Here is an 18597-nt window from a genome sequence, read left to right on the forward strand (position 1 = left end):
TATAAACAAACATGTACCAATGCCGTTTTCTACGGATGGTTAATGACGTCCAGCCAGCTAAGTCGTATAAAATGCAATGATGAGTGAGGGATTTTGCATTTAAAATAAAACGTAGAGAGGCATGATACATTGAATCTAGGCTCCTTAAAGTGGAGGAGGCCGCATGCATGTACAGCATATCACCATAGTCTATCACAGGTAAAAAGGTAGCTTCCACTAGTCTTTTCTTTGAGGCAAATGTAAAACACGATTTATTTCTAAAATAAAAACCAATCTTCATTTTGAGTTTCTTAACTAAATTAGAAATATGTATATTGAATGAAAGCTTTTCATCAATCCATATTCCCAAATATTTATATGAAGACACCCTTTCAATCACTATGCCATCAGTTGTAGAAATGTGCAAATTATCAAAATTTGTATGGAAGAAAGCGGGGTCATCAGAATTGGGTCCATACATGTTTGCAATAGTAAAGTTTTTGTTTTTGATTGTGGTGTTTATAACGACATCACTGTTCACTGTCTGTTATTGTACTGTTATGGGTTAATGTAATTCTGTTGTTTATCAAAATTGATACACCACGTTTTGCAGAATTATAAGTTGATGGATATATTTGGCTAAATTGTGGGGTTTTCAATTTTTGAATTTTGGATTCTGTTAAGTGTATTTCCTGTAACAAGCATATGTTTGCTTGTAACTTGATCAGGTGGTTTATACAGTAATTTTTGTTCGTTTTGCCTGTGAACTAACTCCACGAATGTTCCAGGTTACAAATTTTAGTGGATTCATTGATATGTTGGAGTGATTAAGTTATCATTGCTATTTCTGTGAGAAGATTGTAGTAAATCATGGATGCAGTAATAAGTAGTGGTAGTGGTAATAATAATAATAGCAGCAATGAGCACAATAACAGTAACAATTATTGACGTCACTATGGAGCGCCTTCACCATGTTTATTTCCAATATATTACCATATATATTCTCCTCCTTAATATTCATCGGTCCGATTTCAACACACAGACACACACATGTACATAAACAGAAATGACATGAAAAGGGTGTATAGAAAAATCTGAATAAAAAGTGAGAGGAAAGCAGGAGAGATATGGATTGTTGTATGTTATGGAGGACTAAAGTGGTGGTGGTGATATTGTGGTACCAGTAAAGTTTATCCACGGTTAGTACAGCTCGTCTACCCATCTCCCGGAATTTCTTCAGGATCGGGAGAAGTTTTTTTCTTTGTTCCAGTATTTCTTTGGGAAACTGGTCATTGAGCCCATAAGTAGTTCCTTTAGGTTCCTTTTGTTTGTTTTTAACGAGTTCTTTTTGTTTATAATGTTCAAATTTTGCTGATTGCTTTCGGACTTCCACTGTTTGTTTCTTGCTCCGATTCTGTGCACTCAACGAAGTGTTATTTTGTTTACAGTGTCCAGTTGTATTTTCAGCTTGCATGAAGTGCTTGACTGCAGATTCTGGGTTATTGGGTATCGGGTATACCAGAAAAAAATCAGATTATCTCTCATGCTGCGACACTGAAGATTCAGTTTAGTCTCTTTCATCACTTTATTTTTGTCAGTGAGAAGAGAGACTTGCACTGATAAACATTTGACTGATCCTTTAAGTTCAATGTTTTCTTTTTGAAGGGTTTCGATTTGAGACTGTGAGAATTCTGGAGTGCATTTTAATTATTTCAGGCAGATCTCTTTGAGTTCTGCCTGAAATAATTCCAGTATTGAAAGTTTGTTTGTGGACTGAAGTACAATCACCACAGTTGCATTTGTTTCGCCCTCAGTCTCAGTAGACCAGTCTCGTCTTTGGCTGGTTGGCATAGCCATTATGCACAGGTTGTAGGAGTAGTCATCAATGAAGATGAATAGGTTATCCAGAGTTAAGGAGGCAGATAATCTCATATCAACTGTGGTAACAATGAACATCTGAAAATATCCAGAGAGACATTTGTTGATCATCTGTTGCTAAGAACTCATGCGAAGTTTGTCATGTTTGATTTCACCCATTGTCTCGCCATGGTCTCAGAGAAGCGTAATCCACCTCAGAGTAGAGGGATGTCTCACCAAGGCCTGGTCACCTCTAATCAAACTCCAACACCGACCCCAGCCATCATGGCTGCTCCCCCTGAAATATGACCCGACACAGTATTAGGTCACTTTCTGTCTAAAAGAACCCTACCACAGCATCATGCAGCCTCTGCTTAACAGGCATTTGTAAATATTGAGCTGGATGGTCTGCTTATGAAAAGTCTTAAAAATAAGAACTCTGAACTATGGTCATACTTGTGAACTTAAAGAAGCTTCACACAAACTAGAGCACAAGTGGCATTTAACTCAATTATAGTCTTTGAAATTTGCATGGAACAAAAGTCTTTTAATTTGCAAAGAAGTTCTAGTCACAGCTAGTATTGCTTGCCTCTGCAGACTAATAGAAAACAACAAAAATTATATTAGGTTCCCATTTGATTCTGTGTCAAGGTTAACAAGAAATTATGCATCACTACACCCACAGGTTGCAACAAAAACACTGACTTTATAACATTTTCTGTGGGAATTTGACTAAATTAGAGAGTACTTTATTACTTGTAGCTCTCAGCGCTTGTCTTGTTTTTCTATGTTAGATAGAAGCAATGAAGAAGTATTTGAATTTTTCACCCCCACAAGAGAATCAGAATTTCTTTCTCTACAACAACTACACATATGATGGAACTCTGGAAAGCAGGGTTCCTGCTGTAGCTCGCATTTTTCGTGTTAGTCCTGTTTTATAGTCATTGCATTTGGCATCCTGTTAAGTTTGACATTGATATCATGATGATTTTAAGCCATAAAGCTGTGAATGATCTTACCCCATATTATCTGTGCGATATTTTAGCTCCATACAACCCACTCATTTGTTTTACTCTCCAGGGGCAGGATACCTGTTAGTTCCCAGAATGCAAAGGGCTACAAAGGGCTGCATTCTCTTACAGAGCTGCGCAGCTGTGGAATAGGCTGAGAGGTTTAAAGGCAATGCTGCCATTTCTGCCGAGTTCTGGAAATGAAAAGGACAGTAAATGGACTAAATGGGGATAGATATAAGAACCTAAGTGGCTTCATTGACACCAACTTTGTTTTTCACTTCCCATACCACCTTTCCTCCAAGTGATATGCAAAGAGAGCAGGGAAGTTCCTCTTTCTGCTCATTAGGCCATTTGCTTATACTGTGGTGAACATAACAAGCTCTGGGAAATTGTCTCATTCATACTGACAAAGAAAGGTAACTTCAAAGCCAGACGAGATATAAACGTGTTTGGTCACATGATGCCAGTGTTCAGCAGAGGTTACAGAGATTCCACAAAGGTTACATTAGAAAAGCACTTATCTAATGTATTTAGTAATGAGCTTTTGTTAAATTAGGAGATTAGCATGTGAACACTGGCCCCAAAACCACCCATCTCTGCTAGGAACATGCTGGGGGAAGGCTGGCGGTACCTGTGTGACTGCCTCAGCTGTCCGAACGAATGAGAGTATTACAGGTCTGGACCCTAAATGTACCCTAAGCCAGGCCCAATCACCCCCACCCCATTCGAGCACCTGCCCCTCACTGGTCTCTGCCAAGTTATACCCTGCCTTGTGCCCATAGCCTCTGTGATAGGCTCCGGGCCCCCTGCGGCCCTGAATAGAAAAAGTGGATACAGAACATGGATGGATGGATTGATGGATTGATTGATGGTCTCTGCAGACTTATCACAAAGTTTGCCAGTTTAATCAAGTTCCACACGGTAAGTTAGGACTCCTCTTTTTGTCAGAATATACAACAAAATCATTGTCATTTATTAGTTATACTCTACTGAGCAGTTACACTTTGTGTTGTATGCAGACTGTCTATTTGCTCTGTTTATAGTAAAATTAAAATTAAGAGAAAGATTGTGCCAGAAAGAAAGAGAAAAAGAACGATTTGTCCCAGAAAGTGCTGTAGCTATCAAGAAGCTGGACGTCTGAGCTGAAAAGTCTTTACATTTGATTTATTTAGGAGACATTTTTATCCAAAGTAATATCCAGTTGAGAAAGCACGGTCAGCCAGTGCCTGGGACAATTGGGAGTTAACTGAGAATGCCCTGCTGCGAATGACTGACTAATATCAGTTCTGTTTTGTGGACATCCCTTCACTATGACAGTTATACAAACTATTTTCCCAACATCTGCAGATGAAGTAGAAATTTCAAGGTGACCAGGCTGAATTAGAACTGTTCAGTACAACAGCATACTGTATGCTCCTGTCAGTTGTGGATGGTGAGGACAAGCAAACACATCTCTCTACCCTGTGTCTCCACACTCTGCATCTGTAAAGCCTTGTGCATTGTGGAGGTTCCGCCCCACCCCTCCAGTGAACTCTCTGGTTCCACAGCATCCAGTTCTGGGCAGCCATGCCACCCACATCTGCCGAACTTCTGGAAAATACTGTTTACATGTGCTGCACAGTCTCTTTAAGCATGGACACTTCCATGCATTAATTGTCCAGTTTTAATGTAGTGTTTCTGTTCACTGTGTGTCTAATGGGGAATGTTTATTAGGTTTAAGTTAGACTGCTTGGGTTGTTTTTGTTTGAGGGCAGTGTGTGGTTCAGCAGGCTGTGCCTGTGATTAGAAGGTCATCAGGTTGAGCCCTATTTCATGTCTGTGGGCCCTTGAGTGAGGCCCTTAACCCTCATCTCCCAAGGTGCTGCAAGGTGGTTGTCTTTCACTGTGACTCCAAGCTTGCTTTAACCAGTATATGTGTCTCAGTGTCTCATGGAGAGCTAGATAGGGTATAGAGGATTTCCTCAGGGGGATTAAAAAGTATCACTAATAAATATAGGTAGTTGTCTCCCCTCCCCTTAAATTATTGTAGGGAAATGTTGTTTCATGTCATGAGTGTTGCAGCCTGAGTTCAAGAGGAACATTAGTTCATTTCACTGTGAACTGTACATGGCTGAGATGACAATAAAACTGTACTTGACTGGAGAATGAAGTGCCAATATCAGAAATAAGGTGGAAAGTACAGTTGACCAATATGGACCTGGAAGCAAAAGTCAAGTAGGCGAGTACCTGGTCAGCTTCTGGGAAATCTCAATTAATTGTCTATACAATCATGTGCAATACCATCCGTTTTCTGTACCAACTTGTCTTGTGCATGGTTGTACTATATAGTGCAAAACAGACACGGTGCAAAGACAGTATACGTGGTGCAAACAAAGTGCAATTAGATTTGAAAAGTACACTGTATACAGGGCTGGTCAGGTCAGGTTGGGAAGCATGCTGATGCAGCGCATTCCTTGTTGAAAGGAGTGACATCAGACACCATCGGAAGAAGCCGATTCGCTACAACAACAGCTACTCCCTGAGTATGGTAGCCATCAGACAGACTAGACCAAAAGTAGGTATAACCACCTAGAGAGATCTGGCCACTCCCCGGTTTGTGTAGCTCAGAGTGTGCTCCCACCGAAACGTGGAGTTTACGAAGCACCCCTGACAGCAGTGGAAGATGGTCATCTTGCCGGAGAGACAAGATGTTCCACGCGCCTACCTGGATGGGCCGCCTCACACTGGGACCCAAGTGCCGCCATGCAGCAGGCAACGCGTCAGCACCACACCAGCCCTGATCCCCAACAGACCTGACCCTATTAGCTCTCCGATGGTTTCAACTCATCCAGGGATGGAGCTCCCAAAGGCTTTCTCCCATCCCCTTCATGGTGCGTGCAGCAGACCTACTCCCGCTGAGAGCAGAAGAGTATCATGCTTGTTTAAATCAAGCAGTTGTGAGTTGTTATATGGTGTCTGGAGTGCTACTTCCGCCACCAACCCCCAAAAATAGTTTTCCTGCAAGTTTGAGGACTGCTTGCAGGGCCAGATGCAGTTTAACGTCATACCCAAGACACAGATAAAGGAAAGAAGGGGGGCTAGCACCCCCTGGAGCAGATGGGCAGAATTGTTCTTATTATTGTCCAATTTTGCTAATATTTTCATCTCTTTGCTCCTGCCTCCAGTGGGTCCAGGGTCAGTTCTATGATAGAGCTGGCCTTCCTTATGTGTTTGTTCAGGGTCAGCTCAGTGATGGAGCTGACCTTCCTTATGTGTTTGTTCAGGGTCAGTGCTGTGATGGAGCTGACCTTCCTGATGAGTTTGATCAGGGTCAGTGCTGTGATGGAGCTGGCCTTCCTGTTGAGTTTGTTCAGGGTCAGTGCTGTGATGGAGCTGGCCTTCCTGATGAGTTTGTTCAGGGTCAGTGCTGTGATAGAGCTAACCTTCCTGAAGAGTTTGTTCAGGGTCAGTGCTGTGATGGAGCTGACCTTCCTGATGTGTTTGTTCAGGGTCAGTGCTGCGATGGAGCTGGCCTTCCTGATGAGTTTGTTCAGGGTCAGTGCTGTGATGGAGCTGGCCTTCCTGATGAGTTTGTTCAGGGTCAGTTCTGTGATAGAGCTAACCTTCCTGATGAGTTTGTTCAGGGTCAGTGCTGTGATGGAGCTGACCTTCCTGATGTGTTTGTTCAGGGTCAGTGCTGCGATGGAGCTGGACTTCCTGATGAGTTTGTTCAGGGTCAGTGCTGTGATAGAGCTAACCTTCCTGATGAGTTTGTTCAGGGTCAGTGCTGTGATGGAGCTGGCCTTCCTGATGAGTTTGTTCAGGGTCAGTTCTGTGATAGAGCTAACCTTCCTGATGAGTTTGTTCAGGGTCAGTGCTGTGATGGAGCTGGCCTTCCTGGTGAGTTTGTTCAGGGTCAGTGCTATGATAGAGCTAACCTTCCTGATGAGTTTGTTCAGGGTCCGTGCTGTGATGGAGCTGACCTTCCTGATGTGTTTGTTCAGGGTCAGTGCTGTGATGGAGCTGACCTTCCTGATGAGTTTGATCAGGGTCAGTGCTGTGATGGAGCTGGCCTTCCTGTTGAGTTTGTTCAGGGTCAGTGCTGTGATGAAAATTTTACTCCCTCATGTTATTCTCCAGTCAGGCTATCAAAATTAACATGTTAATGCAATCAGAGAAATAATAACATGTTGATTATGACAGCGTTATTGAACGGTATAGTCCCTATAAAACAAATGCTAACTGCATTGTGCATAAAGGAGCTCTCTGGCCAATTCAGTCAGTCAGACATAAAAAGAGGGAGACTGCTCTGGTTCCCACATTTATTGATTTGACATGAGGTTGTATGAATTACTGACCTCCATACCATTCTGTAAAATCCTTGCCTTGAAGTTCAAAATGAATTATCAGTCTGCTCCTTCAACATATGGGCCCTGCTACAATTCAAGATTCATTATTTGTCTTATACATTCAAGTACATGTAGTGAAAATGTGGGAGAAGTGTTAGAAACATATATTTTTACAGTTATGTCCTAGGAATTGCAATGTTTATTAAAGCTGCGCCATCATTCATAATTCATAATACATGTTGTGTTGTGTGTTTTCATTTGAGATTTCATCTTAAAAACAAAAATTACAACTAAATTATGAAGCTCAGTAAGAATATAACATGAAATAAAAATTAATAAGCTGAAACTAAAATTAAAAAGGAAACAAAATTGGTGGGAAAACTATTAATATAAAAACTAAATTTAAAAACTGTAACTAAAATGACCTTGTCTCGAGGATCCCACCATTACCTCAGTGGAAAACATCAGATTTTGAGATGCTGGATCTGTGATCAGTTGCAAAAAGCAAATCTACAAGGATATGTGATGTCCCAATGGAAATCCTACAAGCAATTAAAGCAAGACTAGACATTAGTGGAAGAAGCATCAATAATCTGGCCATCAAACACAGCATTTATATAAAATAATAAAGAAGATCTGAGGACAGTCATAAGAAATGACTAAGAATGCAACGTGTGGAAAACAAAGGTTGTGACTTTGGGAATGGCAGCTAACCTTACTAGTAACGGTGAATACTTAGAGGTTACAGACAGCTTTTGCGTCCTTGGAGCAATTATCAACAACAATGGGTCCAGCAGTCTAGAAATACATTGTTGACTTGCTCATATCTCCAAGAACAAAGATCTGAATTGTTGTAAATATGAATAAACAGATCATGAGGAATATTGTTGCCTTTGAATTTTGATGTTGATGAAAACTTTTCAGAGCACCATGGACTGCAAGGAGAAAAAATAAGTGGATTTTAAATCCATTTAAGTCTAACCATTGGCTTCAAGTGCAATATAAGTCTGACCTTTGGCTTCAAGTGCAAATGATCAGATTTATCTTATTTTAAAAATTTTATAAGAAGACCCATAACTTTGGAAAAGATCATAACACTTTGAAAAGCTGGAGGTAAAGGAGAAATACGATGACTAGCAACAAGGTGGATGTCATCACAATGGAAGCCTGAAGACCCACACAGAAAGAAGACTATTTTCTGGAGGAATGCCATCTATATGGTCACCAGAAGGCAACATGAAGCTGATGGAAACTAGCTGATTCATTTCTTGAAATTATGGCCTCCACGATGACCTCACACAAAGCAGAGGGACAGTTAGATGCAATTATAAAACATTTCTGTTTGGTATCAGTCCAAACAGATTTCCAACAGAATGGAAATATAGGTTAAATCTTGATTGAACATTAGTTACGTGCTTCTGTGGAGCTTCGTTACTTTGTGTGGTATTCAAAAATATATTAAAATGTCCCTTCTGAGTTGGGTGGGGGGCAAATATGACTCAGCAAATGAGTCATCAGAGTGGAGGTGCAGGAGCAAATAAACTGACTACGGGAGAGATCCAACAAGCCTCCTTCATTAGCTCAGTATCTCTGCATTTTACGGCAATCTCTGGCACCTGTACTCGCCATCTGGTCCTTTGACATTATGGCTGTACTTCTGACCTGTGTGAAAAAGTCATGTGTTTTTAACAGGCTGAGCTTAGTACAGATGAATCATGTATATCAGAGTACTGCCTCTATTTTTTATTAAGTGATTAAAACAGTTTGTGTGCTTTGTGTGTTTGTATTTATTTGTTGATTTTACAAAGAATCGTAAAAAGTGATGACCTAAAATGTATAACAAAGTTACTGAAAATTCTATACAATCTCGCAGCAAATTGTTCATATCTTGCAAGAAGCTGGTGTATTGTGTTCTAGGCTTATTCAGAAATACAAGTGGTCAGAGAAGCTGGCATGACTCGCGTATGACAGATCAGAACCTCTGAATGACTGAACCGAAAGGAGCAGTATGGCATCTCTGATTTCTACAGTGATGTGTCATTCCTCACACCAAAATGTCCCCTCTTATGTTACACATTGACACTGGGTCATTTATCCATTGAGATTCAGACTCCATTAGCAGACAGAAACAGTGAATGGATAATTGGGATTGTTGTCTAACTTATTTACACATTTTTCTTCTCTCTCCCTTTCTATCTCCTCCTTGTCTTTCCCATGCAGGAAAAGAGGAATATGTAGCAACATTCAAAGGATCGGAGTTCTTCCGTTACGACCTGTCATTGAATCCAATCCAGAGTAGCAGTGATGAGATCACACTGTCCTTTCGTACGCTGCAGCGTAATGGTCTCATGCTCCACACTGGCAAGTCGGCCGACTACGTCAACCTGGCACTGAAGAATGGTGCTGTTTCCCTTGTGATCAACCTGGGCTCTGGAGCCTTTGAGGCCCTGGTGGAGCCAGTCAACGGCAAATTTAATGACAATGAATGGCACGATGTCAAAGTAACCAGGAATTTACGTCAGGTAACAGCCAAAAACAGCAATGGCAGGAGGGCCGAACCTTGACAACCTAACCACACCGACTATCTGTACAACAACAAAAAAACATGTGGGGATTAATGCTTTACATTAAACAAATACTAAATAATGTGTTTTCCAGTAAGGAGTCACATTTAATGTCACATCCTCTTCTCTCTATTATTTAAGAAGTGGTGCCTTCTAGAGTGGTAACTAAAACAAAAACATACAAGGAGAACAAATATGCCATATGTATGGAATAATGGCAAGGCTAGTTTATTGTCCACATTACATTATATAATGGCAAGGCTAGTTTATTGTCCATGTATTACATACAAGTTTATCAATTTGACTAATTGCTCTGACTCTGTTTAGAAGATGACTGTGTAGTGTAGCTAAGTTCTTCATGAATACTAAATGGGAATAAGTAAAAAGGTACTGAAAAGGCCTGGGACTTTGGGTTTTACCTGATAGCCACCTAATGGTTTGCAAAAGGTCACTATGGAGGCTACATTTATGGTTTTGATACAGCAAGTACTTTTATTCAATATGACACACAAATGAGGCAGATAATACATCAGAAATATACTACTTTTAAGGAGCCAAATTAAATAGATATTTTGAATGGGTGACCAGCAATTAGTGTAAAGAAAACATCTAGAAGTGCTGAGTGGAGCTATTTAATTGGAACAGCTAACAAAGACAAAGTTGGGGAGGATAAGTGGCAGTGAAGTTTGATGAAGTTTGTTCAGGCGTTCCCAGAAGAGATGGGTTTTAAGACGTTTATTGTAGATTATGAGGGATGCTGCAGTCAACATGTAGCTGGATAGCAGGTTCCACCATTGAGAAACCATGTATGAAAAACATCTAGTATGAGACATGTTTCCATAATAACTGCAGTGTAGTTAGAAAGTAATAGCTGGTCATTGATCATTACCTGCAGGTTTATTGAGATAAAACTATCTAAGCTGGACAGTAATCTTTTGTTGAATAGTAGGTTTGGGAGTTAAGACAAGAAGCTCAGTTTTCTAGAGGTTCCGATTGAAGGAGTGCAGAGGCTGAGGCTGTGCTATCCCGTAGACTCAAGGTCAGGTAGAGTTTGATGCCATCTACTTGGGATTTGGCAACCGAATAATAAAACCTAGAGAGGAGGTATATAGCGGAAAGAGGATGGGGCCAGGAACAGAGCCTTGAGGCACACCAGTTGTTACTTGATGTGGCTTACACACTTTTGCTCCCCAAGACACCTGGAAGGATCTACCTGAGAGGTAAGACTCAAAGCACATCAAAGCATAGGACATGGAGAGGAACTATAGAGAGGAACCTGACCATAAAAGGATGCTGAAGTCAGTGGGAAGAGCCAGCCAGATTCCCTGTAAATAAAAATATTGCGTGAGGTTAGGGGATGACTTGTGGCAGGGGGCTTGTTGCTCTTTGTCATACAGAGCATTCTCACTAGTCCTGCTTTTTATTTTTCTGTAAATTGTGTTTTCCTCTTTCTGCATTACTAATCTGCTTTAGAAAAAAAACAACTAACCTGTCATTCATGGAATGTGTCATTTTACTAACCGTTACCTTTGGATGTTCCAGAATGTACTAACCTGAGACCATCAAATCTTTTTTCAGTAACAACCGTTATTCTGTTCACAGTTTTTAATTCCCCTTCTTCCCCTTTTCCACAAAGCACGCAGGCATTGGACACGCTATGGTAAACAAACTACTTTGCCCGGTAGATATCATTCTGTATCTTAGTTTGGGTTTGCCTTTTCTTTTCTATCTTCCTTTTACAGTAGAAAGGTCATTCTGACTATGCAGTACCTTTTCCAGTCCTCATCAGATATGTTTTAATATATACGTAAAATGTTAATTTCTTCAATTTTAAAGGATGGAAAATATATTTTCTTTTTCATGAAATCACAAATATATAGATTTCAGGTTTAATTGTAAGGTGCTTCACCATTTTGGTTTGGAGGAACCTGCCACACAGGATGTAATCTAACAGCAGGTACTCTGAAAGCTTCAGTCAGCCATTGCTTAAGGGAGTCAGCATAAAGCAGAGAAGTTTATCAAAAAAATCTACAATTTTTAGAATTTCAGTATTGTTTTGTTTTCTATAATTTCACCTGACAGGGTAGAATGTAGTAGAATGAAACAAATTAAATCCACAGACCAGCTGTTTGAATTGCTAGCAGTTACTGATCTTTGTGCTGTTGTTTTCCCATCATAAATAATGTTACTTCATGGAGTAAACTGTTATTAAGAAGCCATTACATTAAGAGGCTTTAATGTAATTTAATGTCAATTTAAAATGACATTACAGTTATACAGAGGACGAAATGATAGCCTCTCTTACCTACTAAATGATCATAAGACAAAATGTTAATTAGGGCATGTAAAAAATGAAGAAACACCTTAAGCATTTAATAATACATTGGCAGTTTTATTTTGTGGAAGTTAGTGCATATCAGGCCTAGGATGCTGGCAAAACAGGCAGCAGGTACTCAAACCAAAATGCTGAAATGACCTTCAAGTCTATATATTTGTGATTTTGTGATTAAAGAAAATGAACTAATACTAACTACATCAAACTTTCCATCTTTTACATTTAAAAAATGCAGCATTTTATTGATATATTAAGACATATTTGATGTGGAGAGCAAATGCACGGCATAGTAGGAATGACCCGGATGTGATTAACAGAAAGGTTGGTACCCTATCCTGCTCACTGTCCACTTCCCAACTCCTGTTTTTCTCTATTCATCTGTCAGATTTCTTCTCTCATTTGACCTGTTCCTGTTCTTTTATGTTTCACTCACCTTTTAGGGAGCACCTTTTCTGCCTGTTGCATCCTGCAGTGATGTACAGGAGGGATTCTCCTGACTGGCTCGCTTAATGCCCATTAGCTCAGCCAGTCCTATGACAAGGCTGGAATGATGCCCATTGGGTAGGCCAGCCCTATGACCAGGCTTACTCAATGCTTATTGGCTCAGCCACTCATATGACCAGGCTGACTCGATGCTTATTGGCTCAGCCAGTTGTGCTGTCATTCACACCACGTGGCATGTATTCTGGAGTCCTCTGCCCATACTGTGACTCCTTTTTTCCAAGTTACACTCATATAAATTCCTTGAATTTTTACCCTTTTATGACGTGCATTTACTGAAATATTAGTTTTTTTTTCTTGTTTTTATCATTTTTATATTTTTCTTTGTTGCATGCACATATGCCACAAGAAAATGACATATAAGGCATGTTTGTGCTCTTGCGCTCTTTATTCGCTAACCTAAACTAACCTACGCCATGGCCGTGGCCTGAACAGCTTTGTGCTTCCATCATCACACTGTATTATTGTGTTAATTTCCTTTTCATTTTCATATAAAAATACATGCTGAACAAAGTTAAATGTACCCTGCCGACATACTTCCAAACACATTCTACTAACTCCATTTTTGTGTCTGCTCAGTTGCTTTTGAGTTGCAACAGGGGTAACTAATAACTAAGTATAATCTGGGCAATACGTCAACTACTCAATTCATTTCACTCTCCAACTAGGGTTGGTGGATAGGATTCCATTACCAGATCAAATGAAACAAAAAAAGAGAAAACACAATAAGAGACATGAAAATGGGTTTGAAATATAGTTACATAAAAAGAAAGTGGATAAAATGTGCTGGCCTTGTGGGTGGCTGAAAAGGCTCGTGCAGCAGATAGCCTTCTTAGCATAGTGTGTCCTTTCCCTGTGCTCTCATGTCGTCTAGGTCACGATATCAGTCGATGGCATTCTGACCACCACAGGATACACACAGGAGGACTACACTATGCTGGGCTCCGATGACTTTTTCTATGTCGGAGGCAGCCCCAGCACAGCAGACCTGCCCGGATCTCCTGTGAGCAACAACTTCATGGGTTGCTTGAAAGAGGTAAAACAACTGCCTTTTATGCATTTGCAAACAGTGGACTTGAACCATTGGCTGTGTGCCAACCTGCGTGTTGCCCCCTCCTAAACCTTGATTTGGGATTGGAATTAGGTTGCGTGTGGAAGTGAGGTTCCATTTGCAGAGATAAAGCAGTTATTAGTAGCCTTTTGACAGTGGGAAGAACCCAGTGGATACCAGGCATTTACATTAAGTTTTTGTCCATTATAAAGTAACATTATGTAACATTTCTTGCACAAAGCTACAAATCATGAAATATAAAGACCTCTACAGGACACTACTTTTCACACAGCAGACTATGCCTGATAGCAGCACATTGGATAGTGTTTTGATAGCAGTTGGTTTCATTTTGATAGGAATCTGGGTAAGATGTTTTGGGTATATCCAACTGGGAAGAGACCCCAGAGCAGACCCAGGACACTCTGGAGATTACATCTCTCAGCTGACCTGGGAATTCCCTAGAGAAGCTGGCCGGATTAGGGTTAGGGTTAGGTCTGGGCATGTTTGTTTAGATTGCTGCCCCCGCAACTCTGAACAGGATGAGTGGCGTAGGATAGATGGGTGATTTCATAACGATTATTTTCCTTGTAGAGTGCTGTTCCTATTAGCACAAAGTGCATTGGTAGTCAAGGGCCAGATTCCAGAATACTGCATAATGCTCCTTGATAAGAGTGTGTAGAAAGGTGCTGAATAACCCTGTAATATCATATAGCATGGTTGTAAGAGGTTTATTAGCAGCAACAGCTTTTGTTAATATATATAAATAAATCTATGTATTTATGTGTCTGTGTGCTATCACAGATACAACAGACATTATATCTCAAGCCATTCTCATTATCTCTATCCAGCAGAAATTCCCCAACATCACAACACAAATTTCAACCCATCAAAATATCACGGGAGTAAGCAATCTCAGTTCACCTTGAGCTGAGTGGTTGACTTTGTAATGGGAAAAACCATCACATTATTTATTCACACGCTTGTTGGAAAATGGAGTTTTAACATTTTTACCAATAGTTTCTCTGCAGTTCAACTGAAAAGCAGGACACAATGTTATAGTGAACTCTCCACCTCTTAGTGGAGGACATTAACTGTACCTCAGTGGTACCTTGCTGGTCAGGGATTCAAATCAGCAAGCTTACGATCATAAGCACACTTTCTCTAACCATTAGGCCTCCACTACCTATCCAATTGTACCTGTTTGGACATTTAATTTATGTGTGCTGCTTGGATGGCCACCATAATGTCTGTGTATATTCTGCAAACAGCTAACTTTGGGATTAGGAGAGTGATATTTACCTTTTGCTCTTGTGCATTAATAACCATTTAGACCAAATAACCTTATGCTTCACCCATGCACTTGGCCCTCTGTTTTGAACTAGGTGGTCTACAAGAACAACGACGTCAGGCTGGAACTTTCTCGGTTAGCGCAGCAGGGGGATGCCAAAATGAAGGTGCACGGGACAGTAGCCTTCAAGTGCGAGAGCGTAGCCACTCTGGACCCCGTGACTTTCGAGACACCAGAGTCTTTTGTGGCTCTGAGCTCTTGGGCAGCCCGTCGGACCGGTTCCATATCCTTCGATTTCCGCACCACAGAACCCAATGGGCTGTTGCTCTTTAGCCACGGCCGCCCCAAGCCCCGCAAAGAGGCCCGTGGGCCCCAGGCCCTCAAGGTGGACTTCTTTGCTATCGAAATGCTGGACGGCCACCTGTACCTGCTGCTGGACATGGGCTCTGGCACCACGAAGACCCGGGCCGTGAATAAGAAGGTCAATGATGGCGAATGGTACCATGTGGACTTTCAGCGAGATGGGAGATCAGGTGGGATCTGGTTTCCAGCTCTGCTGCAGACACAGTGATACTAAAAGGAGTGTTTCTCTGTGGAGAATATTGCATGTTCATGCAGGTGTTGGGATGCAGCTCAGCTAGACAGATCTCTCACTCATGCACACACACACAAACACACCTTCCTTCCACTTACCCCTCCAGCTGCTTCTCTGTTACTATGGAAACCTGAGCAAGTCTCTCCCACGGGACAAAGAGCTTGGCTGGGCTGCACAGCAATGATGTTTTACCTCCCCATCATGATATCCGAACACACAGACACACACAGAGGAAGGGCACCTGCTAGCCGTCACTGTAGACTAAATGATCAGATGGTAACAGCATGATTAAATCATATTAAATGATTAGGATATTTGTTGCTGCAGCAGATACGTCTTGTTTGCTCTCTTTTCTCTTTATCGCTCTCATGTTCTCTCCTTCAATGCCATGCTTCTGTTTTCTGTTTTTGTCAGAGCGCTTCACTACTGACATGTGCACTCTGTTTCCCATCGACAGGGTGCCTCAAAGATACGTTGCATGGCTTGTAGACTGCGGTCAGAGTTGTGTGCAGGGTTATGTGTACAGTGCTTCTAGCATTGCGCTGCTGTAGGGCCACACTGCTTCTGCTGGTGCTCAAAGGTTTATTCTTCATATGTGACCTGAATTACTGTTAAAAATACCCCCGGCTATATTTCTGTCCATGTTTTTACTCATATCAGAAGGAGGAGTCCTTCACAGAGGAGAAATGGGTTTCCTCATACTGGAAGGTGGTGTCCTCATACTGGAAGGAGGAGCCCTTCATAGTGAAGGAATGGGTGTCCTCATACTGGAAGGAAGTGTCCTCCAATGAGGAGGAATGGGTGTCCTCAAGCTGGAAGGAGCTGTCCTCCTACTGGGAGGAGTTGTCCTCCATAGCGAAGGAATGGGTGTCCTTGTGTCTAAGGTTATAGGACAATATAAAGATAATATATCGTTTGACAAAATTCTCATGCTCCACTGGGGGTTCTGGCTTTCTTACAGTGGATGCAGTGCTTGCAAGCTCCTTTTGAAATGTTGTTCCTCCTTGGGGAAAAGGTTCAGGCTAAAGCATCAGTGGGACTTAAGGTCATGCTTTCCTTTCATAGGATTCCTGACCAAAGTCAAGTCAAAGTGTCCCTATTTTTGTCTCAGCTCAGGAAGATGGAATTCAGTTTCTCTTAGTCACAGTGTTAAAAGTATGATAGTAATAATAATAATAATAATTATTATTATTATTATTATTATTAGTAGTAGTAGTAGTAGTAGTAGTAGTAGTATAAATATATGACATATATAAAACATAAGACATGACAGTATAATATAGACATGGAATTGAAGACATAAGACTTAAATAAAATATAAAAATGCCATTTAAAACACCAGATTAGGTGAGAGTGTCCAGTTGTTCCGAATATGCTATGATCTAGGTTCCTGAAACTAGCTGTATCAGATATCTAATATAGCACATATCAAATTCCACTTAATACATGTATGTGAAAAAGAAAGAACATCCTCTTTCAGTTCTAAGGTTTAACATATTGGGACATAATAAAAAAATCTGTACCTTAGTCGGTCTTAAAGTTAGGTAAATACAACCCCAGCAAATCTACAACAGAAAGGCTGAAAAAGAAAAGAATCAAGGTATTGCAGTGGCCCAGTCAAAGGCCAGACCTCAACCTGATTGAACTGCTGTGGCGGGACCTTAAGAATACTATGCATAAACGAATACCCGTAAACCTCAATGAACTGAAGCAGCGCTGTAAAGAAGAGTGGGCTAAAATTTCTTCACAGCAATGTGAGATGCTGATAAAGTCATACAGAAAATTATTGCTGCTAAAGGTGGTTCTACACGTTATTGAATCATGGGGTGTACTTAGTTTTTCACTCTTGGCTTCTCCATTTTGGCTTCATTTTGATAAATAAATAATGACATGGTGGAATCTGTTGTGTGTTGTTTTACACCTGAGGTTAGATATAAATACTCTTTGAACCTGGTAAGAACCAGATGATTTTTTTTTATGTCATGATATTTAAAACCATAGAACTGAAACTTCCTTTTTCACATGCCTGTGTGTCAATCTTTATTTGTATCTCAAATATGTACAGAAATTGAGAGTCGCACATTTGCAGGAAAATGCACATAAAAACAATGAAATAAGCACACAGAAGTACATCTAGACATATACAAACTTGTATAGGAAGCATCATCTGAACTCTTTCTGGTGTTGTATTGAACATGGAGCCCTACAGCAAAGCTGCTTCTCACCCTTTGCACCTCCCTCCCATACTCCTGCTCAGGTACCATTTCTGTCAACACGCTGCGCACCAGCTACACGGCACCAGGTGACAGTGAGGTACTGGACCTTGATGAGCACCTTTACCTTGGTGGGCTGCCAGAGAACCGCCAAGGCTTGATCTTTCCCACGGAGGTATGGACAGCCCTGCTCAACTATGGCTACGTGGGCTGCGTGCGCGATCTGTTTGTGGATGGCCAGAGCAAGGATGTGAGAAGGCTGGCTGAGGCCCAGAGGGCAGCCGGGGTCAAGCCATCCTGCACCAAAGAGCCTCCCAAGCAGTGCATCAGCAACCCTTGCCAGAACAGCGGGGTGTGCCGTGAGGGCTGGAACCGCTACGTGTGTGACTGTTCTGGAACCGGCTACCTGGGCCGGTCCTGTGAAAGAGGTGGGTGACACAGTATTCAAAGGCCTGCATCACTATATGTACCTTCTACTGGAACTCATTGGGGGTGTGCCTGGGTTGTAGAGCTCTAGGACTGAACATGTGCCCATACTCTGTTTTGTAGCAGAGTTGTCCGTAACAAAACCATAGCTGGCACACTGTGAATTTAGCCCCATACTGTTCACTTAGGTGGGAGGGATCAGTAACTTGTGAAAACAGGAAGAGTGCTTGTGTTGAGCATTGCATGAGTTAATAGAGACCCAAACAGGTCTAATTATTCTGAAATACAAGGCTTTTAGACCAGTTATGTGTCATGAAGTCATCATCTGAATCTCTCTAAGAATGATCTGAGCCTCAGATGAGTGTTCCTTCTGCTTTCTGAATCTGCAGTTTGTCAGTTATGTTGTCATTCTGTGTTCACAAGTTGTTGACATTGTGTCTAAGAGAC

General features: G+C 41.2%; 1 protein-coding gene across 22 annotated transcripts in view; it reads left to right on the forward strand.

Annotated features, from left to right (window-relative positions):
* The window catches only part of LOC111858153 (neurexin-1a-like), a 103339-nt gene that overhangs the window by 35795 nt on the left and 48947 nt on the right, over positions 1-18597 (forward strand). For 15 of the 22 annotated variants that reach the window (XM_023839640.2, XM_023839649.2, XM_023839661.2 and 12 more), the window contains 5 exons: positions 9398-9699; positions 11378-11401; positions 13452-13613; positions 15011-15449; positions 17769-18152. In XM_023839640.2, coding sequence (XP_023695408.1) covers positions 9398-9699; positions 11378-11401; positions 13452-13613; positions 15011-15449; positions 17769-18152 — 1311 coding nt within the window. The remainder of the gene's footprint in view (positions 1-9397; positions 9700-11377; positions 11402-13451; positions 13614-15010; positions 15450-17768; positions 18153-18597) is intronic. The other 7 variants (XM_023839648.2, XM_023839662.2, XM_072703668.1 and 4 more) reach the window with 1 other exon arrangement.

The sequence above is a fragment of the Paramormyrops kingsleyae genome, chromosome 20 (genome assembly GCF_048594095.1).
Source record: "Paramormyrops kingsleyae isolate MSU_618 chromosome 20, PKINGS_0.4, whole genome shotgun sequence".
NCBI lineage: Eukaryota > Metazoa > Chordata > Actinopteri > Osteoglossiformes > Mormyridae > Paramormyrops > Paramormyrops kingsleyae.